Below are 25,735 nucleotides of genomic sequence, written 5' to 3'. Positions count from 1 at the left end.
CTTCTCAGTGTTGGAAACACAGGGTGCAGTCCTCTAGTCTGGTGGTTTTCTTTTCACCCAGGAAAAGTTCCCTTGGCTCCATTCTGTTGTATTAGTCTCAGTGGGTTGTCCTTGCTCTCCTGGGAGCAGGTGGGACAGGTGAAGGGCAGGGACACCCTGTCCTGCCTGCAGTGTCTCCTCCCAGCTGGTGCAGGGCCACAGCCCTGGGGAAGGGGCTGCAGGACTGAGCCCATTCATTGCCATGAACTGATTTGGTTCTTCAGTCACATTTACCGAGGTGTCCTTGGGCTCTGACATAGGGGACCCAGAGCTGTCTGAAGACTGAGAAGTATCTGTGGGGTCCCCAGGGCTTCGTGTCCCTCCAGCAGAACACTCCACGTGTATGTCTACCTCGTGCTACTACTGTAGGTAGTAACGGCCAAATTTTCCTCCTGTAGTGTGGTGTCACCTGGATTTGCTTTAGCTCTGTCATCGGTTGCAAACATCATTCTGTAGCTGTACATACTTCATCTGTTGGGATGGAGTGTCACTACCATATTTTTTTGGTCACTTTTGAAACAAGAGTATAGTATTAGCTGAAACTTTTCAGCAGTATGGATTTATGTATTTATGTAAAAGTGTATTTATTTTTCCAATACTGTTATTTAATTTTATATAAATATTGCATACATTTACAATGTTTAATGTTAATGTTGAACAGTGAAAATTAAAGACAAGTAGAATGTAATCATAAATGAATTTGTATAATGATTTCTTGAGTCTTTTGCTAAATTCAGATCATATATTTAGTTTTGGTAACTTTTGCTAAATTTTCTGAAACGGTTCTGCAATGTTCCATCTTTTATCTGGCTTTTCTTTGACTTGCTTTGTTCTCCAACAGAAATTGTCATTCTCAATGATTAAACAAACACAGTTAAAGGTGTATGAATTACAAAGTTTGGATAACTAATTTCTTGCAATCATCTGACTGGCTTAACATTACTCAAGTTTCAGTGAAATTAGTACTATAAAATACTTACAAATTAAAGCAGAGAGTCTGAAGCACCCAACCTGCAGTCCTCGGGCAAAATTCCACTGGGATTTTATACAGTAAACAAGTGATCTTTATCTGGCTGGTTAAATCCAGGTTTGGAAGAGATAATTAAATGGAAAAAGAGATTGTATGTGTAAATGATAATTTTACAACAAGAGACTGGTGAGATGTCATTTTAATGTATGTTCAAAGAGGACTAAGAGGAGGTGACACTTTTATTCCCTTGCTTATTTAAGAAGATGTATTTATCCATTGCAGAATTGTACACCATGTGATAGACCTGACCTTTTTATTAAAACCATGCTTTAGAAAACATGCACTGACCGTCACCAGAATACAGAGAGTGTTTTTTCTTCTCTGAATGCTTTATGGTGTGAATGCAGATCTCCATGCACACTCTCGAATCCCGAGAGGAAATCTTGCCATGTTCTCCAGAATGAGGGAGGTGTTCACAATGAGAATTATCCATTGCTTCACTTAAAACCCAAGGTTTGGTTTTAATAAATATACCCATATTTATACCACATATATAAAATATATGCATAACCTCCCTTAAGGCACCTGTCTTGGAGCAGATTTGCTCCATGCAATAATTTCTGATATTTTGAGTTTGCCTTAATATCCAACTGTATCTTGATGCAATTTAGGAACAATGCTGAATTAACTTGTTGTGGGCTTCTCATTCTTTCCGAGTCAGGAAATGGTCACAGATAAGGTAAAACAATTCTATCTACAGCACCCTGCTTCAGTTGGGTGAGTCATTTGGACTTCACTGCACAGGGCAGTGATCATTTGACTTTAAACTCTGGAAAATGGGTGCGTGAGGTTTAGATTTATTTGGGGTCTGTTTGGGTTTTTTTCCAAAAAAGTATTATAATTTTAAAAGTAGTCTGCCTTGTCAGGTACTTGTCAGTCTTGGGTATCTGAAGTTCAAGCTGCTGGTGCAGTGGTTGTGCAACTCTCAGTGCTTCCCAGCTCTGTATCCTGTAGGCAGAAGTGCTGGAATCAGTCTTTGAGGGCTTTTTGCTCTAATGAAGAATCAGAAGCTTACTGTCAAGTAATTAGAACATTAACCAACCAAGTTCCAAACTCTCTTATTGTGGATGTGAGTTCAGGTTTGGGCTAGGACAGCATTGGTTTCCCTTGGCAGGAAGCTGGTGGCATTGATGGCTTTGCAGGGCTCTCTGCTGCACACAGGGATAGAGCAGCAAAGGAGCTCTGAACTGGGTGGGAAGTGGAAGAACTGCCTGGCCAACATCTGTGTCAGGCAGCTGGCACTCTGGAATTTTAATCTTAAAGTTGGTGTCAGTGGAAACTTTGGGTTATTTGTACTTAATTCTGTCAAAGCCCCAACATGTTGTTTGCAAAATGCCTTCCCCGTGCAGCTGGCTGAAAATAGGCTGCTCAACAGCAATATTCTCTGTGTCATTGTTCTGATAATGTTCATAGCAGGCAGGATGTCAGGTCTTGCTAAGGCAGAAGTGATAGCCAGGGACAGATTTGGTTGCAAGTGTATATAACTCTGCTGTTCCCTTCTTCTCCTCTGCAGAAAATGAATTTGCTGTGACAGCAGCATTGCTGAGCTGCTCTTGGGGTTTTGTTTGAAGAGTCTCAGCCTGTTGCTCCTCTGAGGCAGTGGTGATGGATGCTCATGCATCTCTCTCCTCACCTCAGTGCTCACAGCTGGTGGCTCCAGGGCAATCACAGGTGGGCAAGCCAGTGGTACCCAGCTGCCCAGTAGAGTCCCATCATTTTTTTCATCTCTTTTTACCCTAAAATCTCCAATTTTTGTTTTCCTTTCCATTTTTATTTTTTGCCTATTATCACTATCTTTCATTGTTCTGTTTCAACTTAAAAAAGGAGAGAACTATACGGGTATACTTTTGTAATCAGTTCTCTGCCTCCTCTTTGCTGGTGTTGATGCTCCATTAGCAGGAAAACAACCATGGCAGCCCATCAGCTACACCCTGCAGGTGAGGGACCACCCTGGGGCACTGTGTGTTTAACACTGAGCCAGCACCTCTGTGATTCCTGGATCAACTCCTCACAGGGCTGATTTCCTGCAACTCAAATCTCAGCTGTTACAATTCACTCTCCCCCTTGCAAACCCCCATTGGTCTTTACCCCCATCATGAGCTTTTAGTGTGATGGAGAAGTAAAAGGACTGGTCAGCAATGTCCCTTCTGACCTCCTTAATCCAGTGAATAAATGCAGGGGAAGGACCAGGGAAAGGAGCTGCAGAGGGTCCCATTGCTGTCCTTTAACAACCTCTCCTCTTGCCACTGCCAGCACAGACAGGAGCTGGGCCAGTGGTTAGGCTCACAAAGGTTATTTTCAGGTATCTTTAAAGTCTTCTCACCCCTTTGCCCCCAGACAGTGCATTTTCTCCCCAAGTTCCTCAGAGCACTTTCCCACCCAGAGCAGTCTCTTTCTTCCCATAGGGCAGTGGCTGTTTGGCTGCATTTGGCATGCCTCTGTGGTTGCCTTTTTACACCTCCTCCCTTACACATTTTCTCAATGAAAAAGTCATTTTCTAGGCCTAAACTCAACCAAGAAGTGGTGAGGCTGCTGTTCAGTGATGGCTGGCTTCAGGCCTTGTGTTATGGGTGGCCCATCCCTGGCTGCAGATCTCCTGCACATCTGCATAGGCCCTCACAGGAGAAATAAAGCAATAAAAAAAGGGCAATTGCTGGAAATATTTGTCTCCCAAAGCACTGGGTCTGAGTACAGGAATTCATTGGACTGCAAGGGACTCATTGAAGCAGTTACACACTTTCAGGGATGAGCTGTGAAATGCAGCATCTCCAGGCAGATCCCTGAGCTGGGTTTTGGGAGTCTGCCTGCAGTTTTGCCCATTTTCCAGAGTCACACTGGATACCCCATACTGCAATCATTGCTGTTGCTCAGATCCTGGGGATTTAGAAACAAGGATGTATAACAATGAGGGACATGAAGCACAAAGAGATTTACTGTGCTTCTAACTTTCCCAGTGACTGATTTGTGCAGTTATTAAGAAAAAAATTGTGTAGTCAGTCCTGTTCCAAAGACATTTAAAGCTCTATTCATATTTTAATTTTACTAGCTCACAGGGGAAGTGAGTGAGCCAGCAGCATGGATGAAAATCTGTCTGATGCCCAAGACTATGTACAGGTTGACAATATTTATCCCTAGTGCATTAAGCCAAGATTATTCTTTATAAAATGGGGGAGCAAGCAGCTGCCCAGTGCTCCTACAACCTCCCAGTGTGATGCACACCTATGAAACAGGGCTGACATTTCTTGGAGAGCTCTTTACTTTGTGTTTTACTCCATCCAACACAGAAAAATCCTATTCTGGAACAGAATATCTAAATGGCATTGTAGTACCACTGTTCCCTAGAAATATGAAGTGTCAGTTAGCTGAGGCACCTTGCTGCTTCAATTGGTACTCTCCTAGGAGTGCCACAGCATGGAAAATAGGCTTCATCAGCACCTTCCACATCCCACTGTTTTGGTGTCCTTAGGTAGCTCACACATCTCCTCCCAGTTTGAGGAAACGCCATCCTCTGCCTTCCTCCCTGGAGAGACCTGCAGTGGCTCTGTGGGGCTTTTGTTTGTTGTTCAGGGTAAATAGTGTGGAGCAGAACAGGGACACAGCTTTTAGGAGAGCTTTGTGTGCCCACAGCCCTGCTAATTTCTGTGCCTGGTGAAATCTTTTGTGGTGTAATAGGGCAGAGAAAAGAGGGGGAGAAGGTGCTGTTTACTGGGTGGATGCTGCAGAAGAGGAGATGCATGGCTTCTCCTGCTGCAGTTACCTCTTTCTGTCATATATCTTGTGGGGTTTACCAGCTTGGGGAAGTTATTGTATTGACTTTGGCACTCAGGCCTTCAATGTTGCAGGAGTTAAAGAACCCAAGAGCATCCTTTCCTCTGGGCAGTTTGTGCTGGAGCACTGGGCTCCAGACACACCAGCTCTTTCTTCCCCTGCAGCAGCACATTAAATTGGACCCTTTTCTCTGATAAATTTTCCTCTTTTTCTCTGGTTTTGTTTGTTTGTTTGTTTGTTTGTTTTAATGTATTATAAGACATCATCTGAGGCCACTCACCAGTGCCTGCAGCTGAGTTTGGTGGCAGGAAGGTGAAGATTTAGTGATTTTTTTAGAAGATTGCTCCCTTTTGCAGTAATGACTTGGGAAGGTCTGTGCCTCTGCTCCAAGCCAAGACCAGAGCCTCTGGAGGATGGAGACCCTGTGGGCACTGCAGAGACAGGACAGGCCAGCAGGGAAGTTCCCTCTTGCCCATGCCCAGGACAATGAGGGCTCCTTGGGAATATTGGGGCAAAACCTGTTCAGGCTGGGGGCTGTGCTCCAGCTCTAAGGGGGCTCCTCAGAACACTTCCTCAGGGGCTCTGCACAGTGCTCACAAACACATTCAGGCTATACATTCCAAAATCCCTAATGTTTGTGCCTTGTTTTTCAATCACCCCATTTCTCTGAGGAATCAATTTGGATGAAACATTTCTAAAGCCTCTTTCAGAACTGCAGTGCAGTGCTTTGATGTGTTTTGTTCAGGTCTCTGGTCCATTTCCCCTCCCTTAAACGTAGAGACCCCTCTTCCTTTTAAATGTACAAGAAGCACAGGTACTTTTTGGCCATGCACCAGCTAAAATCACCATGACCATACACACTCAGCACCCATGTCTTAAGTCATGGCTCCTTGCTTTGTGAGGAAAGGAAGGCCAAGCTGGGTGACTCCTGCCCTGCTTGCATCCCCACCCAACTTTAGGGATTTCTCACCATGCCAACGCAGATGGGCACAAGACCTTGATAAAACACATTGGTGGGAGAAACAGGGCTTCAGAGCAGCATTAAACATTTCCTAAACATCTCCTAAAGTGCTGCAGCCTTGCTTTCAGCCTGTCCCACTGAAGCCAAGGGAATTACCTGCTGAAATACCTTGCTGTTGTGAAGCTGGTTTGGTTTGGAAGCCACAGAGCCCCTGTTGCTGAACAGCACAAAAAGGTTCCAACATTTTAAGATTCCTGGTAAAGGTTCAGCTGGTGAGGAAGGATCCAGGCTTTCCTTGGTGATGTGTCTGTTGATGTCCTTTGTGCTCAGGGACTTCAGAGGTACAGAAGTCACTGGGATATGGTTTCAGTATCTGAGAGCAGCAGTGTTAGTGGTAGTAAAAGGTGACACAGACTAATAGGCTGCTGAAAAGTAGCTATGAGGGTACATTGTTGGGTTTGCTTGTAGTTGGAGAAGTTTGCTGGCATCCAGGAGCACAGCCCTCTTGGAAAATAGATGTAAAGCATTGGAGGGCTCTGTTGCTTTTCTGCTTTATTTCATCCAACACGTTTTGTCTCAGATTGTTGGAAAGGATGAACCAGGGCTTACTTACAGCTGCTGACTTTCCATAAAATCCTTAATGTGGGGCAGTCTAAATCTACAAGGATTGATTTTAATTTCCTCCAAAAAGTTGCTCCTGGCAGAATCTGATAAAGCCATTTTCAGTCTAATCCTTCCCAGCCCTGCCCTTGCTGAGCTATCATTCCTATCTTTGGGAATTCACTGGGTGATCACCACAGCTTGCATTCATTGTCTTAAATACCTCCCAAATCGCTGTGGGGTGATGCACGGTGGGTCTGAAAAGTGGTCTGACAGCATTTTCTGCAGCTTTTCACTTCTGGGGGAGAGTTTTCCCAGGTTCTTGCTTGGGATGTGCCCTTCTGCCCTTTGTGGAGCTGCCCCTTCAATGCACCAGGTGTACAAGGAGCAGTCATTCCATTTCTTCTTGACTGCTCTGTGGTGCCTTTTTCTTGCTGAGATCTGTTCATTTCTGCCCAGGGCTCTTGAGTCCTCTTGGTGCTGGACTGACCCCACTCCCAGAAATTCACCAGAGATTTTGTACAGATTTTTAAGAGATTTTGAACATATTCTCTTTGGTTTTTTTTTTCCCTGCTGCCAGCCCTATGCATTAAGTAGCAACCCATCTATTTTGAGAGGTCTTAATGAACAAGAGGTACCCTCACCTCCCAAACGATGAGATCAGGAAATGCAGAAGGGGCTATTTTAAAGAAATTTGCACACACTTGGTAAAATAGAATGATCATCTCCTAAACTCTGAAACAGAAAACAATTTTTTTGTGGAAACAAAAACACAAGCAGAGCAAAGCAAGGCATTGCAGATGTTTAGCATCGTGTTCTGACCTTTATGGAAACAGTTGATATGGAAATATTTCTGCTGTATTTATTTAAACCTTTTTCCTAGAATTTATTTAAACTAGGCAGTATATTTATTTGAAAATATCACCAGCATGCCAATCTCCAGTTCTTGGCAGGTTAACACTAATCATGCAATAAACATAAAGCCCTTAAATCTGTGCTAAGTGCTTTGATCCTAATGCTCTTAGGAAAGTTCTTTTGTTATTGTTCTCCGTGTAAATTGCCAGGTGCAACTCTGGTGGGTTTAGGAGATAATAAAGATAATAACAAGGGGAAGGTTTGCTAGAGTTTTAGAGTGATGGCTATAGCTGATTTTTCATAATACTGTTTCTCTATTATTTTATGCACCGCAAACTTTCTGGTGGTTTTTTTACAGAAACATAACAATTTGTTATGTTTCTGTAAAAAACCAGAACCATGCCTGGCTGTCCTCCCAGGTTCATCCAGGGGTGCTGTTTGCTGTTGTGCCTCAATCACAGGCTGTAAACAGCCTTTCAGGGCAGCATTTCCCACACTTAAGTGGAGGCAGAGGCAATGTGACCACAGGCATGCCCAAGTGCATGTGATCCTTGACTCTAGGAAGCTGATTAGTGAAAAAATTCCATACAGTACCTGGCTACACCTTCAGGGCTGTCCCAGGGGTGCTTAAAACCGGTAGAGGCTTCTCTGTTGACTCAGAAAACCTTGGATAAGGTGAGGCTGTTATTCCAGAGAGCCACCATCTGCCCCCAGTACTTGGAAGCATTTTCTATGGGGAGTGTGGGAAAAAAGTTCAAGAAAAAGAGGAATGTGAAGGCAGTGATTTTGCCAAATGTTTTGAGGAAGGCAAGGTCAAAGCTTACCTCATTGTGGTACTGTTATTGGTGGGTACCATAAGCAGGCAGCATTTGCAGCCATGAAAAATCCTGTTAATGAAATGCAAAGTTTATCCAGGGTCCAAAATAAATGATGAGGCTGATGGTGGTAGTTGGGTGTAGAACTTCCCAGACTCACATGGTGTTGAGATGCAGCCCACTATTAAATTATGCTTTGCATGTGGCTCACATATGCTCAAAATCTATGTGCCAGATAAAAGTTGAATACCTGAGATGAATTAGATGGCAGTTATTAAGTAGACTGTTTGCAAAGGAATTTTCAGTCTCTGATACTTGGTTAAATTAGATTATTCAACCTTTCTTTTCTGTCAGTGCAAATGAGATCATAACTCAAATGTGCATGAAAGCAAACGGGTGGTTTAGATCTGAAAATGCACAGCTGCCTAAATTTGATTTATATTAAAGGCAGACATAGAGATGATTCATTCCAGCATCTTGGGAATTACATTTAAGTATTAAAAAAATTAAGCAAATTATGCCTCAACCTCTGAGTGCACCGAGGTTTGCACGCAGACTTGTTTGATCATGGGATCACGAGATAAATGTCAGAATCAGGCTCCACGCCAAAGATGAGCATTTTCTAGGGGAGTAATAACTTTGGAAATAACTAGGACCAAATTGTTTGTGAGATCAAGTATTTATCAACCAGCTTCAGGTCCCCAGAAAGGTGCTTGCATTGTTGCACAGTGTGGTTAGTCTTACTTTAGGATAAGTAGTGGCATCCCGTGTGTTTTTTAAATTAAGGATGCTCTGGGCTGTATCAGCTCAGGGTGTGGGACATGAGAGAGTCCTGATCAATGCTGTAAATTTACTCTTTAACTTTGGCTGTCATAGTAAAGTGGCATAACCTGCATGAAGACTGTTTACCAAGGAGCATTTGAATTTTTGTTTAAGCATCAGTGTTGGTGTTTAGTCCAAAGACAGTAAGTGGATGAAAATACTAGAAGTTTAGACCTGGGTTTTGTAGGATGTGACATTTCTGTCTTGCTGCTGACTTTCATTGCCTGGGAAGAGAAGTAGAGAAAATGAAAAAATTAACTTCTGATGAAATTTGAAGGCTTATAAAAATAGGGATAACATTAGCTTGATCTTTCTTCTCTTGATGCTAAAGAAAAGAAGTGAAGTTTATGGATCTGGGTAACTCGTGGCAGTTTTATTTTATTGCAAGGGACAACATTTCTTCTGTTTTTCAGTGCAAGGTTGGATGTTGCTTGTTGGGGTTTTTGGCCTATCTTGATCTGGGCTCAGAAAAATTCAGAGGCAGCTATCCCTGCTCAGCCTCTCAGAGGAGCATCATTTATGGCTCTTAAAGCTGTTGATCAACAGGACCTCAGTGATCTTTTGTCAATCTGTAACACTCTTGCAGCAGGAAAGCAGCCTTTTTCAGGGCATCGTTTATACAAGCTTTTAAGCATCAATATCTGGTTTTTGGAGCTGCATCCATTTCTCTCCACATTGGTCTGAACTTTTCCATTTAGAAACTGCTCTCTTGCTGATTCTTTGTGGGCTGAATGAGCTGTAAGTAGGGCTGTAATATAAAATATTCACAGGTGTCAATGTATATGCCTATTTCTATTCTAGTGGATCTTCCAGAGCTGCTATATATATAAATTTTTTAGGTTTCAAATGTATTTATAGGCTGGGAAGAGCTTAAGCTGTAATATATTTCTTTGGAAATATAATGATGGAGTGACTCCAAAATGAAGGTTGAAGCCTCATTTCTGCATGTTTTCTCCATTCTGAAAAGAAAGCAGAACATTTTATATGGAGAGATGGTTAGAACAGTGTGTTTGCCCTCAAGGATTAAACCAGTATTATGGTGTAGCATGTAATGAAGAAATGGAAGCTGAGTCTCTGGGTGCATCATGCTGAGTAAGAGGCTTGTTCTACATGAAACTGTCATATTAAATTCGTGTCGTGATTCCAGACCCCTTTGATTCCTAAATCTTTGGAGGAGACTAATCTGAAATCAAAGTGAAGTTGCTTGGGGTTTGCATGCCAGAAGTGGTCACATTTGAAAAAGTTCAGTGAACCTGCAGAGGGAGGTTGAAATTAGTTGCTTCACTACAAAGCTTGCAGCTAACATACCTGCTGGTTTGCTTTTTGCTTTGATTCTCCAGGCTCTGCCTTCTTGCCACCTTCTGAGTTGTTTTCAAAATGCATAAATCTTAAGGATGAACATGTCCTGGTTTCAGTCTGTTTAGTGAAGGAAAAAAGAAAAGTCAGACTACACTGATAAAACACAAGCTTTTGTACCAAGGACAAGAAAATGCTGCACTCTTCTGCCTTGTCCTTTGTGCAGTTATTTCCCTCTGTGAAGGTGCAGAGCACACTTTACCCTCCTGATTTACCAATATTTGACATCCCTTTGTACCAAGGTAAATGGAAATGGTTCCTTTCAAGCTCTTCTGAGTAGATACTGAGGGCTCCTGCCTTGATCCCTGTAAGATGACTCTGCTGCTTTGAAAGGACTGAAGCAATGCCAGGAATCCAGGCTGTTATCCCTGCTGAATGTCAGCTGTTTTCTCTATTTTGATACTGGCATTTTTTGGGGCTTTGACCAAGAATATCACACGATATTAAATACCTGCACTCCCCTCAAGCTTTGTGTAGCCTGCTGGGGACCTGGGGAAGTGCTTTTTGGTCCAGCTAAAAGAAAATGCCCTGGGTAGCCATGGCCCCTGTATGAGTGTGCAAGCTGATCTGTTATTACTTTATATTTACAGTGTTCTGTCTCCTGTGGAAGGGGCCAAAAGCACCGCAGTGTGTACTGTTTGTCAAAGGAAGGGAGGCATGTAGAAGAAGAGAATTGTAAACACCTTGCTAAGCCCAACGTGCAAAAGAAATGCAGAGGGGGCAGATGTCCGAAGTGGAAAGCAGGAGATTGGGGCCAGGTGAGACATCTTGTGTACCCTTTTGCACCTTTTGGTATTCCTCCTCCATCAATTTGGTCAGAGCCTGGTTTTCCAGTCACTTCTGTCCTCATGAATTATTCAGGGATAAAGGTTTTGGGCCAGATCCTGGTGTAAAACAGTGCAGCTTCATGGACAGCAGTGGAGCAGCACAGATTTGTACCAGCTGAAAACTAGGCAGCTTGCTTTTAGTGTCTATCTGAAAGCAAATTCATTGTTTTCAAATTCCAAAATTTTAGGTTTTTGCTAGAAACATCATTAGTATATATTATTAAAGAGAATCTATTATTTATTCATGTTGTTAATATAATTTAAATATCATATCTCAAGTAAAATCTTCCTTAGTTTTGAGAAATAAACTCATTGCTTGGTTTTCCCTTGTTAAAAAGTCAGACAGTCATGCATAGAGCAGAGGCTGCTGGAAATGAAAAAGTATTTTGAGTTATTAAACTTCTTGCTTGCTGAAAGCATACCTTGAATCCTTTTTTCCTGAAAATAATGTCTTTGTCATCACCTTGAATCTGCTGCATCACATTTTTAACTCTGAACCTTGCTTTTCCCTCTACCTCATTAGCATGCTAATCAGATGAATTATTGTAAATTCCAGAATAAATTAACTGTTAACTTGTAAAATATCATGTTCCCTTGCATTCTGTCTTCCAAATTTAGGTACAAAACACCCATTCTTGGGGTATTCCAGTTCCCTGAAAGACAAACCATTAACATTGCTACAGGCACATATGCAAAGTTAAGGACTAGGACAGCATGCTGTTGATTAATGTCCACTAATAAAAAGGACAATAAACCCATTAATTATCTATGATTGTTTTCACACTTGTATTAGTTTGTTTTTGTTTTTTTTTCAATCCTTACCTTTGGATTCACAGGACAGGAGTATTTGCCATTATGTGGGTAAAGGACTAAGTGCTTGTTCACCATGGAGGTTCAGTTGCCAAGGTTCTGGGCTCTTTACTTGAGGATAGGAGCATCCAAGCCTGTGAAATCCACAGTACTGCTGCCATACTGGAAATTAGGTCAATATTATTAGCTTTATTACCTTCAGGACTGAAACCTCAGTTTTATACAGGAGCCAGACTAAAATGAAATGCAAGGCCATTAGACAGACTTGTGGTATCCAATTTGCACCTTATTTAAGTGGCTACTCCTGAAAGCAGTTTTTACTAATAATTGTAAACATTATAATGTAATGGGCTGTCAATTGCATTAAAATACACTAATACTAATTGGTAAAAGTAAGTGGTTTAAAATTCTCAGCTTTTCACTGCATCATGGATATTAATTTTATGCAACTAGAGAAAGAAACCCAAGTTAATAGGAGGATGAGGTGATTTATGGTCTAAGGTAATCTCTCATGACCAGGCAATTAAGGAATATTTGTATGCTAATGATAAGGCTAAGAACAGGCTTTTCCAGGAGTAGCTCCTCAGCCCAGGTTCCTGATGCAGGATGTGCTCAGCCAGCATCTTGCTTGGGGAGAAAATAAAGGGGTAGAAACACTTGGGCTACAATGTTAAATTGGGCTTTTTAAAGCCCTGTCAGATGCTGTGGCATGGATCTCTGAGCCTCACTGGTGCTGGCAGCATTTTTTTTTGCCTGTGACAGATGAAGAGTTGGGGCTGTCACAGCTTGGGAGTGCTGGTTCTGGGTCCCTTGTAAGGGGTGTTCAGGGCTTTGCCAGAGATTTAATGCCATGGAGCCAAGGTGGATTTAGGGGCTGAACTTCTCCTTAAGAGCATGAAACAGACACGAGTTTGGTGCTCTGAAAACACAGTAGATGAGGGTATGAACTGGGCATGAAAACTCCATGTGACTTTCCCTATCTCCAAATAGGAACCATGATCAGTTTCCACTTTGATATTATCCAAAAAAAACCTCTAACTTTCTGAAGGTGTAATTGTCTCAGAATGTTAATCCCAAAGCTGAGCTGCTGTGCTTTTTCTCCTGTATAAACCAAAAAATCTGCATGAGAAATAAGGCAAGGTTCTCCCATAAAAGTGCATCCTTGTGTCACTAGATATGCACAGAACCCATTGCACATACCTTTAGGTAGGTGTTGGGGGTTTTTGCCCTCTGGAAAAGGAATTACTGAGAAAATGAAGATCAAAAAATACAGGAATGGTTAAAAATCAGTCTCAGTTGAACACTGGCTGTGCTGGTGCTCCAATCCTAGGTTTTTTTCTCTTTGGATGTTTTGTATTCAGAACATGGTTAGTTCTTTTCTAGATTGTTAAGAACCCACATCCCTGGAGCAAAGCATTTTTGATATATCTCTAAAAAGGGTTTTTCTCCAAGTTTTAAGTGTGTTTATGTCTACACTGAAATATCAGATTTAATGTGTTTGTTTCTCCTAAGTGATATCTATTATGGCCATTTACCTTTCATTTAACAAAAATACCAATATTTATTCTGCTGTCTGGCATTTGCATACTTCAGCTACAGGCTGAAATCCAGCCCTGTATAAAAACACAGGCAGAGCATCAGGTGGAGTTTCTGGCACAGTCCAGGGACCATCCTCTCCCCAAACCCAGGTGTCACACACACAGTGCAGCCCCCCATGAAAAAGCCACGGTGTCACCTGTGCTCTTTTATCCATACCTGGGCTTTTTATGTTGGTGATAAATACAACTGAAAAGATATCTTAGAGCATGGTAGGCATCCTGGTGTGTATGTTTCTCCAAGTTTGTGCCTTTATTCAGTTTAAGAGTCCCCTGTGGAATGTGTAGGACAAAGAGCACTGTTAATCCCAGGGAAGCAGCAGCATATGGGAAGCATTTGCATCACTAGTGACAGAAATCCCACTGCTGCTTTCAAAAGCTACACAAAAATACTCCCACCCTCCTACAAATATCTGAAGCCAGACAAATAGTCACAGTCAGCTTTTCTCTGGTTTTCTTGCCTTTATGGGGCATTTGGATGGTAAAGCAAAGAGCATTATGGAGGAATACAGAAAAGGGAATTGCTTCCCCATCAGGTACCACTTAATTCCCTGCCTTAAGAAGGTTCATTTTAGTGGACCTTGCAATAACAGGCTGTGAACTTATTTTCTTAGTAGCTGATATATTAATAAGTAATATTAGTTGTTATAAATAACTAATATTAATTGTTGATTCAGCTGTGGTTTTAATACATACCTTTATTTCTTATGCACTTTCTTCTACAAAAGCAAATTCTCTTTACTCCAAATCTGTATAGTATACTTTAAGGTCTAGCCAGGAGGAATCTGTTCCAGGGGAATATTAAGTACTGCTAAACATGTTAGTGTGCAGTCACAACACTAAGAAATGTTGCGTGAAAGAAAAAATAAGCTGTTAATAATATTGCAATATAGATAATAATTTAAAGATGTCTGAGAAACAGAAAAATGCAGGCATTTGTTGCTGTGCCTTGAAGTTGGGAAAAATGTGCCCACAGTGTAATGAAGGAAATGTGAAATGCAGTTAATTTCAAAAAGACATTCGTTTTCAAAATCTAACTGTATTCCCTGCCTTGGTGCATGTGCATGTTTAGATGCATGCTGAAAGAAATCCCAGCTGTATCACACCTTTCCCTCTCTACAGCTACACACTTTCTTCCATAGAATCCAAGTTTGCTTTTCATTAAAGCCCACTCTGTTTGTGGCATTTGATGTATTTTGAACTATTACTTTTTTGAACCAGTGCCTGAGAAGCAATACTCAGAGCAAATCTCAGAGCCTGGCCGCCTCTGGCATCTCAGGGTGGTTTAGCAGCGCCGCTATTTTGCAATAAAAACAGATTTTTCAATAAAAATCCTGTTCAGGAACTCCTGACCCCACTGAAGCCAACGGCAAATATTCACACTGGCTTCAGATTCCCAGTTTTCCCTTGCACAATGAAAAGCCTCACTTGGAAGTTTGGTAGAGCATCGCTAACTTGTTTTCAAATTCCAAAATTTTAAGTTTTTGCTAGAAACATCATTAGTATATATTACTAAGGAGAATCTTACTATTAAAGAGAATCGTTAATCATGGCTAACAATGCCGTGGAGCCCAGAGCAGAGCCCAAACCCCTGAACTCACCGTGGTGGCTGTGCTGGGGAGCTCCACTCACCTTGTGTCCCTCCCTGCAGTGCTCGGTGTCCTGCGGCCGGGGCGTCCAGCGCCGCTCCGTGCAGTGCCACAGCAGCAGCAGCAGCAGCCCCAAGGAGGCCAAGTGTGACCCGGCCAGGCAGCCCCCTCCCCAGCGGGACTGTCACCTCCCCCCGTGCCCCACGCACCGCTGGGCAGCCGGGGAATGGCAGGCGGTAAGAGCCCTCCTTCCTTCCCTTCCCTCCTTCCCTTCCCTTCCCTTCCTCCCTTCCCTTCCTTCCCTTCCCTTCCCTCCTTCCCTTCCCTTCCCTTCCCTTCCCTTCCCTTCCCTTCCCTTCCCTTCCCTTCCCTTCCCTTCCCTTCCCTTCCCTTCCCTTCCCTTCCCTTCCCTTCCCTTCCCTTCCCTTCCCTTCCCTTCCCTTCCCTTCCCTTCCCTTCCTCCCTTCCCTTCCTTCTTTCCCTTCCCTTCCTCCCTTCCCTTCCTTCCCTTCCTTCCTTCCTTCCCTTCCTCCCTTCCCTTCCTTCCCTTTCCTTCCCTTCCTTCCCTCCCTTCTCTTCCTTCCCTTCCCTTCCCTTCCTTTCCTTCCCACCTTCCCTTCCCTTCCCTTCCCTTCCCTTCCCTTCCCTTCCCTTCCCTTCCCTTCCCTTCCCTTCCCTTCCCTTCCCTTCCCTTCCCTTCCCTTCCCTTCCCTTTCCTTCCCTTTCCTTCCCTTCCCTTCCCTTCCCTGCCTTCCCTCCCTCCTTCCTTCCCCCTGCTCACGGCTCCTGTGCTCTCAGGCATGCCCTGATGCTGGGAGTGCTGCTGGAGGATCAGGGTGTTTGGGTTGCAACCTGGGGTTGCAAAAAAAAAAAAAAAAGTTCATGCATGCTGTCTGAAAGGGGGAGCAGAGAAATGCCTCTGTAGGGTTAATTTATTGCTTCTGCTGCCCTGGGTTTGGCTGGGTCCTATGTAAATACTGAGCAGGTCTTGGGTAGGATGGATTTGGGTCTCGTCCAGGAGGCAGAGCCCTGCTGTGCTGCTGCAGCCTGAGCCCAGTGCCTGGAGGAGTTAGGGAGCAGTGGTAATTCCCTCTTTCCTGCCCCATTACCCCAGCTCCATCTGACATCCCTATCCTTTCACTGAGCTCCCAGTCTTTGCTGTTTTATCAAGCCATGAGCAGTGCTGAGATCAAGTCTTCTGTGGGAGATGCTTTTCTGTGTGACCAGGATCAGTTCCCATCAAAAACAGCTCCTGAGACTGAAACTGGGGATAAAGCTGCTGCTCCAGTGGCTTAGGGAGTGACTCCAACTCTCCTGCAGTGTGGGCAATGAGTGGCCTCAAGGCTGGTGGGTGGTAGGATGACAAGGGGATTCTGAGCAGGAGGAGCCCCCCCATGCACTGCCAAGAGGGTGCTGTGTCAGCCTTCAAATGCCCAGAAGTTTTTGGCAGAGGCAGTCCAGACCAGACACCAAAGTGATTCTTTTCATTCTGTTTCTTTTTTCCATTTTTAGCCCCTGCATGTAGTACCTCAGCCTGACTGGAACAGGACACACAAGTTTATCTTCATTTCCCCAGCCTCAGCAGTGCTGGGAAGTTGGGTTTATAATCCTGGGTAACCCAGCCACGAGTGCAGGAGGCCAGAAGGGGCTGTGCCCTTTCCCAGATGCTTCCCAGTACACAGGGAAGTGTGATGGGAAGCAGCAGGAGGCAAAGCCAGGCTGGTCACACAGTGGTAGCAGATGGAAACATCCCAGCCAGAAAAGGAAATGTAGGAACAGCTGAGGGGGCTTCAGCAGCTTTCCTGCAGTTTTAGTTTTAGTTTTACAGAGCCCATTAACTTCTTCAGATAATAAATTTAAAGGCAGCAAAGAGGTCACCAAGCAGCATGTAGTGCCAGTCCTTACCTGCAATCAGCCCTGGAAAGAAAGAGCTCCTGCCCCCTCCTTTCACAGAATCTTAGAATCATTAGTTGGAAAAGACCTCCAAAATCATCAAGTCCAATTTGCAGCTAAGTTTTGCCCTCTCTCCCTTATTTTTGCAACTTCTCAAAACAGTTTGGAGAGGTGCCTGCCCCCACCCTTCTGAGCCCTTGATGGGATACAAATACTGATGTTTTCTGAAGTTTTTCAGGACTCCCCATGGCACTGGGCAAATTTTGAACATATTGTGGAGATTTGTTTTTTCCCCAAGGGAGCTTTACTAAGAGGATGGACTGGAGGTTTCCTCACCCTCATAAGTAACCATGAACAGGAAAATGCAGGAGCTGCCCAATGTGAGCTTGCCCCTCTGGCTGATTCCAAGCATTTCTTCCAAACACTTCTTATTTTGTTCTGGTGTACAGTGAAAAAAAAAAGAATAGCACCTCCCTCCAGCCACAGGCAGTGTCCATGAGGAGGCACAGATTGCATTGGTATTCTCTGAGCAGGGAGCAGCAATGAACCCTAATTGACATGGAAGGCAGGATATAAATAACATCTCAGTGCTGTCCTGTTTGTGATTTCTTATCTTTAAAGGGAATCTCTCAAGAGGGTTTGGAGTTTTTTAATTGTTCCTTTTTGTTGTTGCACTTGTGTTGTTTAGGAAAAAAAGTGTTGGTCTTGACAATGAGAAGGAATATGAAACTTACTGGAAACCATTTACTGCTCTGTTGGTGTATCACCATTAATCACCTGTTCTCAGTGCCCTCACCAGGGAGAAGAAAGTCAATAGAAAGAGCCTTGCTAATGTCAAAATAAAACTCAGACTAGAGTCACAAAGAAAAAGGGAAAATTGGGAGAAAAAAGGGTTTTTTCTTTAATACAAGCCTCTGTGGAAGGACAGTGCACAGCTCTGGAAGCTGCCATGCAACTTCTGAATCTTTGACATTTGTCTTTTTGGGGGGAAATTGTGCCATGCTTGCCTGATTTGAATTGCAGAGTTACCCAAGGCATGTTTCAAGCATTCATGGCACGGGGGGTACATTTCATCTCTGTGTTAGATTGTTATTTGAAAAAAAAAAAAAAAAAAAGAGAAAAAAAATCAATGCTTTTGCAAAGCAATGCCTTTGGGGTTGTTTTAATTATTATTATTGCTCTTCTAAAGCAGTTTCAGAAGTGCTTGAAATGATCCTTAATTTGATCTGCCAGGAAAATAGTTCAGAATTTGGGAAATGAGGCAAAAGAGACAAATATTGTCAAATGCCTGACCTGTTTTCAGATTTTGCTATCAATAGCTGTTATAGCCTGGCCCCACTGTTTTGTGTGAGATTTAAATCAATCTTGAACATGAGAATTCGTGCAAAATCCATCACTGCATTAAAAGGAAAAATAGCCTTTCCATGCTAGCTGAACTGTCTGCTTTCTACATGAACAATGTTTTATAACTTTGGGGTGGCTGATTGGAACCTCTGCAGTGTTTCTCTTTGACTTAGTTTATGATGGTCTCACTGTCTTTGAGCCTCATTTAATATTTCAGTGGGATTATTTCGACTGCCAGTTACCCTTAAAAATACAAATAACCAAATTTTCAGTTTCTGATGATGACAAAATGCACAGAGCTGGCTCAGGTTTATTTGGCCACACAACTGTTATTTGCAGACAAACCCAAATCAGGCTGGCCTGTGCTTGGGAGTGTCAGTCTTTCATCAGCAAGTAATGATTTTAAACAAGGATGGGCTTTTGATGTGATAGCTCTTCACTGCCACTGTTAGAAGATGCCCTGATGGCATAGACAAGGTTCACCCTCTTAAACTGAAGCATCAGCCAATGTACTTTGTAAATTTAGTCTGAAATGTACATTAAGGAGATGAAACAAAATCAGGCTTGGTTCTTCCCACTCCTTTCCAGGTGCCTCCTCTGGCTGTGAGGGACCATGGAACGATTCACCCTGTATTGCTGACCCCTTGCTGGGCTGGAAAATGCCAAAGCAGAGGGGAGGGAAGCTTTGAGCATCCTGTGAGCCCACTCCCACTGAGCAGGAAGGCTGGGGTTCAGCCTGCCCCAGAAGGTGCCTGGAGAGCTGTCAGGGAAGCTCCCTGATGATGGAGCTGAATGGTGCCATATTCACACACAAGGACCCCCTTTCAGTTTTTACTTATGTAATAGGGAGATAATCAGAGATGGGCAAATATAGATCACTTTGTTTGCTTTCTGGGGAAATCACACTCCAGCAAATTCCTCCAACCCCTGTAGGATTGCCATGTTTCAGCACAGACCTAGAAGGAGCTTCCACTCCAAGGACTCAAAGCAAGAGAGTAAATAAGGTTGAAAGCACACAAAGCCCTTGGGGTCTTCTGGCAGACTGCAGATTTTGCAATGTTGACTGTTGCCTAAGAGCTCCTAAGTTATTCCTTTGGAATAAATGCTGCTTTGTGGAGCTGCCTCTCCTTCCCCATCCCTTTCCACTTTGCCCCAGTTTTAAATATTTACACCCAACATGATGTTGTGCTCACTGCTGCTCTCCTGGTTTGCTGCTGCTGCCACACACTGATCTGATTTTTCAATATTCTCAAATAATTTGCAATCCTGGTTCTGACAGCCAGTTACAGTAATAGGGCCATGACAGTGCCTGCATTTTGCAATCAACTGAACCCACTAATATCTTCCTAATTGTTGGCCAGCCAGGAGAACAGGAGCTGCTTCAGGGAGGCTGGAAATGATGTTTGGAGGGTAAGACTCTAACTAGATTAAACTGGCACAGTGTTCCAAGCCTAGGTAACTTCAAGTGGTGTTTCTGTACAGATAGGGATGGTCTGATTGGATGTTTTCTCCTTTTCCTTAGGGGGAAGACATTCCCTACATGTTCTATAAAATGATTATTTTCATGCATTTTTCTCCTCGTTAATCCAGTTAGTTGAAAGTGTTAGAAGTCCATTACAGGCAATAACTAAAAGAAAATAGGGTTTTATCTAGGCAGCTGCTCTTACACTGATTTATTTTGTTTTATGTGTTTTTCTAAGATGCTCTCCAAGGACAGCCTCACTCCCAGGAACACAGCCTCACAGTCAGGCTCATTTTTCTGTGACAAGCAGAGAAAGAACTGAGTCCTTGAAATCTCCAGAAGGACCTGGGGAGCAGTTGTACTTGTCTGGCATGGGTTGATCTTAGTATCAGGCAGGGCAGTGTTTAAAAGAGAATAAACCTGCAGGGCTGCCTCCACTGCAGTGGTTGTAGAGTTGTGTTCAAGGCCAGGCTGGGTGAAACTCTGAGCAACCTACTCTAGTGGAAGGTGTCCCTGCCCATGGCAGGGGGTTGGAATGAGATGATTTCTAAGGTCTTTCTCACCCAAACTATTCTATGATGATTCTGTGTGTCCCCATGCCAAGGCAGAAGCTGGGGAAGGAGCTCCCCCCACACCAGCCACAGCCAGAGGTGCAGCAGTGTGAATTTTGCAAGGAGGATGCTTGAGTTGTCATTCTCCAAACAGCTGTATTCACTAGGGGCTGAAATAATAGGGGTTGGCCCTATCTCCTGGCCCAGCATGCCCAACCCTGCATATTTTGATCCTACCACAGCTGGATCCCACATCTGCCCCATCCCAATGCCTGCTCCCTTGGTTTCTGCTCTCTCCTGGGGATGTGGGTCAGTGCCTCCAGAGGCCAGCAGCAGTTTGTCACAGGCAGCAGCATGTGGCACAGCCGGGTCCTGCTGGAAAATCTTCCCCCAGGTGATGCCAGTGCCAGCTCACAGGGGTTGCTGGGGTGCGGGTTCATCCCCTGGAGTCCCCCAGGGTTGCCTGAGCTGTTGTTTGTCGCACACAGTGCACGAAGACGTGCGGGGAGGCGTCGCGGTTCCGCGAGGTGCTCTGTGTGGATGAGGAGGAGCAGCCGCAGAGCAGCGGCCGCTGCGAGGCCAGCGAGCGCCCGCCCGAGGTGCAGAGCTGCGCGCTGCCCCCCTGCGAGTACATCTGGATCACGGGAGAGTGGTCAGAGGTGAGGCCCCGTCCCCATCCTGCATCCCTCTCCTCCTCTCAACACTGCCCCGATGAGGAATTGCAACCCAAAGCAATCAACAGTGGCAAGGCAGCGCTCTGGGTTTGAATTCTTATTTTTTGGTTTATTTCGGTGTGCAGTCTCTCTGTTGGATAGAAAGGAGCTGTGCTGTGGGAGACAATCAGGATATTAAAGACTAAAAGCAGCGTGCTCAGGGTCCTAGTTAATATTATCTGGAGGCAATTTTCTTCCAAAGCACAGTGCATTCAGCAGGCACCTTCTTTGGTTTTCTGCTGGTTTATTTCATTTATTTATTTAATTGGTTTTATTCCCATCCACTCCCTGGGGGCTCTGGGGCCCTGTGAGTTGTGTAAGGGTCCAGATGTGCATCATGGGGGAGAGGCAAGCCTGGAGGTGACCATGGGGGCACATCCTTCCTCAGCGCTGTCTTTGCAGGGGCAAGGACCCAGAGTGAGGGAAGGCAGGGCATTCACCCTCACAGCTGGGAGGCAGGGAAAATAGATGAGTTTTCCTTGCAGCGGGCGCCGCATGCGGGAGGACGCAGGCTAATCTCAGCTGTTTCCTTCTGCAGCCAGTGAAGGATTACTTTCCAGTTGGAGAAACAGCAGAGGGAAATGACAAGGCAGCTGCTGACACAGCACTGATTAAAGAGAAAGAACAAGAAAAGGGAAAAAAGAAAACATGGCAGGACTGAGGGGAAGGAGAGCCCAGCCACCTGAGATAGTGCAAGGAGGGAGAAATGTGGAGACATGAGAATATCTCAGAGCAGCCTGGTGTCCTGAGTGTTTTCTTAAGAGAAATATTGAGGTGCTTGTGAGGCTGGAGCTCTGGCTTCTTCTTGCCCAGGCACCCTCTACCCACCCCCAGTGCCTGGGAGACCACCTGGGAGCACTCAGGCCCTTGAAGACAGAGAGGTGAAGAGAGATAACAGAGCCAGAGTTTGGCTCTCCCAGGTCCCACTCAGCCCTTTGATGAGGAAGGCAAAAGTGCCATTTATCCTCTAATTGCAATGAAAAAATTCTCATTCTTCTGGTTGCTGGTTCTTCTGGTTCTCTACATTTTTCTGGTTCTTCTGGTTCTCTTCTCCTAGTTTCTGACAAGTACCTGCAATTCAGGGTCAATCTTGACCACTTTCTATCTATCTGTATGTATGGCAAAAAAAACCCCACCCAAACAAAACAACTAATAGAGGCATTTCCAAATTCCCATGGATCTTCTGCTCCTTTCTTTGTGCTTGGGAAGAAATAACACATGGCCAGGAGCCAGCCTGGAGCAGGGAGTCCTGGAGCAGCTGTAGATCCAGCCCAGAGAGGAACTGGATGCTCAAAGACAGTGCCAGGCACCAGCCCACTTGTAGTAGCCACTTACAATATTCATGACTGGCTTGCATAGATACCAGTGATCCCTTGAATCAGTTTCCTGTGTTAAAAGCTGTCAGGCCTGGTTTCCTCCCCTCCCATTTTGGGCAGCCCTGCTGAAGCACGTGGTGCTCACCGGTCCTTGCTGTGCCCGCAGTGCTCCGTCACGTGCGGGAAGGGATACAGGCAGCGCCTGGTGTCCTGCAGCGAGATCTACACCGGGAAGGACCACTATGAGTATGGCTACCAGAACATGGTCAACTGTCCTGGCACACAGCCCCCCAACATCCAGCCCTGCTACCTCGGAGAGTGCCCCATCTCGGCCTCCTGGCGCGTCGGCAACTGGGGAAGCGTAAGTCAGGCAAACTTCTTTTTTGGCCAAAAAGGCTGGAACAACCTGGGGTTTTTTTAGACACAGGCTGAAGGTTTGGCAGGGGAATGTTTTAGAGAGGCTTAAATTAATGCATGGGATACTCTGGTGCAGCAGCAGGCCTGGTACGTGCAGGGCTCCATACTTCAGACTAAACCCCTTCGTATGGGGGAGTCCCAGCAGCTACAGGTAAAGTCATTCATGAAAACTGGGATGCAGCCAACATTTGTGGCCATGTTGATGGCCATGATGAATGCTTAGGCAGAGAGTGGGGTCATTGCAGAAAACAAGGGTTTGAAAGCCTTGTGCTAGAAGGATTGGTTGGTCACTGGCAACTGCAGTTGATCCTGCTTGGCTAAGAAAGACTTGGGAGCCAGCATTAGGCTGAAACACTGGTTATTTGAACCTTAAAACAAGTTTTTTTCTTGTTTTTTTCCTCCCCCTCCTCACAAATGCTGGGACAGGTCAGGGGAAAGAACCTGGCCTTTCTGCTAAAGTTATTTGTTTTGAGCCTCTTCTGGGACCTGAACTACAAGATCAAATTTTAGTTAAGGTGATAACATTTCACTTCTTAGGGCTTCTGACATTCTTTGAAATGTGATGTTTCTCCCGTAATGTTGATTTATTAACCCAGCTCAGGCATTTGTAGGAATTTGTCAAACCTTTACAAGGCGATGAGTGTCAGGCCAAGTAAAACGCAGTAGAAGTTGTCACGGTAACTGGCAAAGCCATTTGAAACCTAAGTTCCTCCTGCCCCATAGGAAGCTTCAGATCCTCCCTGTGAGTCAGCATAGAGGAGTTATAGCTCAGCCTCAATTAATTGGTATTTTCTCTCAGAATTTAAGTGCAAAATAGCCAACTCATTAACCCAACTTGACTGCAATGAGCACTCATTTCAGAGAGCAAGACCTTTCTCCTCACTTTGGGCTGCTGAATGTCCCAATGACCACTGAGTGCCATGAACCTTGTCAGCTGTGATTTTGAAAGGGATTTAATGTAAAATGCCATCACCTTTGATGGACAGAGAGAGTCCTACTCAGCACTTCAGCTAAATTTTATGGAACTGGACTTGATAAAGAGTAAATGCCCAAGCTGTGAATACCATGAGCCATTGAAGACCATCTTCTTCATGGTGTATTCCTTTAGAATAATAATTTCTAAATGGATGAGCAACTTCATTTTCTTTATAGCCTAACCTGGTAGCTGTAGAAAGACCTGATTTTTATTTCTCAAGTACTTGAAAGAACAAGTTGTGGATGGAGGAGCAAGGTGCTGCCACCTCCCACAGCCCACACTCAGTAGCTGGATGCTCTACTGCTTGGTACTTCCAGCAATTTGTGCAATTTCAGCCTTCGGATTACCCTTAATCTGGATGGTTTGAGGATGACCCAGTGTTTGCACAGATGTACCCATTTTCCCAGCAGGTGAGGGGAGAGAAGATTTTGAGAGTCCATTTCTTTTGGTGCAATTTGCATGGAAAACAGCAATCTTCCTAATATGAGAAATAAGCAATTTCACTTGAGCACATGGTTCTCTTTAACCAACTGCCTCATCTAGCAAAGTGTGCAAACACTGAGCAAAGTATGGTAGTCTTGAAGTAATCAATGATAATAAGGAAGGGATTAATTACCGAAGGGACTACTCATTTGATTAAAATTAAGCCTGTGTTTGAACACTTCACAGGATTGAAGTCTTTTGCTGCTGTCTCTTGATACAAGGGAAACCATCTGTCTCTGTTCTTTCTTGTGGAGATAAAGCAGGAATCTCTGTCTTGTGTCCCACAGTGCTCTGTCACCTGTGGAGTTGGGGTCATGCACCGCTCAGTGCAGTGTTTGACCAACGACGACCAGGTCAGCAGCTTGTGCCACGTGGACCTGAAACCTGAAGAGAGGAGGACATGTCACAATGTCCATGACTGTAAGTCTGCAGATTTACACCTTCTTTTTCCTTTCTCATGGCTTCAGCATCTTTTCCCCTCAAACTCCTAGAGATCTGCAGTATTTCCAAGTATTGGGAGCCATCCAAGTAAGCACTAAGACACTTCAGGGAAAGCTGTTAAAAATAAAAAAGATGTTTTGATGCTTTGGAAGCCTCAGAGTGTTCCAAAATAAATTTTGATGTATAGTTGTTCAGCGACTACAAGTATTTCTGTTTTGTTTCAGGTGACTTACCAAGGAGTTGCAAAGATGTTAAAAATCTTGACGGTGCCACTGAAGATGGTGAATATTTCCTGCAAGTCAAAGGAAAGACATTAAAGGTGCATTTCAGCAACAGAATGATACTTCATGGTTCTTCTGAAGGTTCAAGAGGACCCTGCCTGTGGTCTTCACTTCCACTCTTGGATTTTCTGCCTTTGGTTGTCTCAATGATGCCTTTGCACATGACACAATTCTGGCTTCTCTCTCTCAGGTGTATTGCTCTGGAATGCAGACTGACAGCCCAAAGGAGTATGTGACCCTTGTAAACGGGGATGCAGAGAATTTTTCAGAGGTGTATGGATACAGGTAAGAAATCCTGTAATCATGAACCTCACAGTGATTTTGTTTTCCATGGCAATATTTCCTGGTCATGAGTAGAAAGGGTTTTCTTTTGATTTAGATTGCATAACCCGACCGAGTGTCCGTATAACGGGAGCAGACGAGAAGACTGCCAGTGTAGGAAAGATTACACAGCAGCTGGGTTTTCCACCTTCAGCAAAGTAAGGCTGGACCTGAACACTATGCAAATAATAAGTGAGTAAAAACAGGGCCTTGCCATTAAAAAAAAAATGTTTATTTTACAGAAATATAGCTGTAACTACAAGCAGGCAGTAGTACTCTAGTGAGCAATATTCTTGAGAATTCCTGTTAAAAGCTGCTTTTAGACTTAGTCACCTGTTTGCTGCTTTACACTGGGAGACTGAGTACATCAGAGATGCTCATGTTATTTCTCTGGAAAACAGGAAAATACTATGGCAATTCCTGTTGTATCTGCTCTGCAGAATGAGTATTTACATACTCCCAGCAGCCCA

At 44.2% G+C, this 25,735-nt stretch overlaps 1 protein-coding gene across 9 annotated transcripts in view; it reads left to right on the top strand.

Annotated features, from left to right (window-relative positions):
- The window catches only part of ADAMTS9 (ADAM metallopeptidase with thrombospondin type 1 motif 9), a 79,797-nt gene that overhangs the window by 46,242 nt on the left and 7,820 nt on the right, over positions 1–25,735 (top strand). For 4 of the 9 annotated variants that reach the window (XM_077184398.1, XM_077184397.1, XM_077184400.1 and 1 more), the window contains 8 exons: positions 10,837–11,004; positions 15,130–15,303; positions 20,806–20,976; positions 22,513–22,707; positions 24,510–24,642; positions 24,888–24,982; positions 25,135–25,229; positions 25,324–25,457. In XM_077184398.1, coding sequence (XP_077040513.1) covers positions 10,837–11,004; positions 15,130–15,303; positions 20,806–20,976; positions 22,513–22,707; positions 24,510–24,642; positions 24,888–24,982; positions 25,135–25,229; positions 25,324–25,457 — 1,165 coding nt within the window. Of the gene's footprint in view, positions 1–10,836; positions 11,005–15,129; positions 15,304–20,805; positions 20,977–22,512; positions 22,708–24,509; positions 24,643–24,887; positions 24,983–25,134; positions 25,230–25,301; positions 25,458–25,735 lie in introns of those variants that run through there. The other 5 variants (XR_013183839.1, XR_013183838.1, XM_077184403.1 and 2 more) reach the window with 4 other exon arrangements.

The sequence above is a fragment of the Agelaius phoeniceus genome, chromosome 11, assembly GCF_051311805.1.
Source record: "Agelaius phoeniceus isolate bAgePho1 chromosome 11, bAgePho1.hap1, whole genome shotgun sequence".
NCBI lineage: Eukaryota > Metazoa > Chordata > Aves > Passeriformes > Icteridae > Agelaius > Agelaius phoeniceus.
This window is presented reverse-complemented; position numbering and strand designations above follow the sequence as displayed.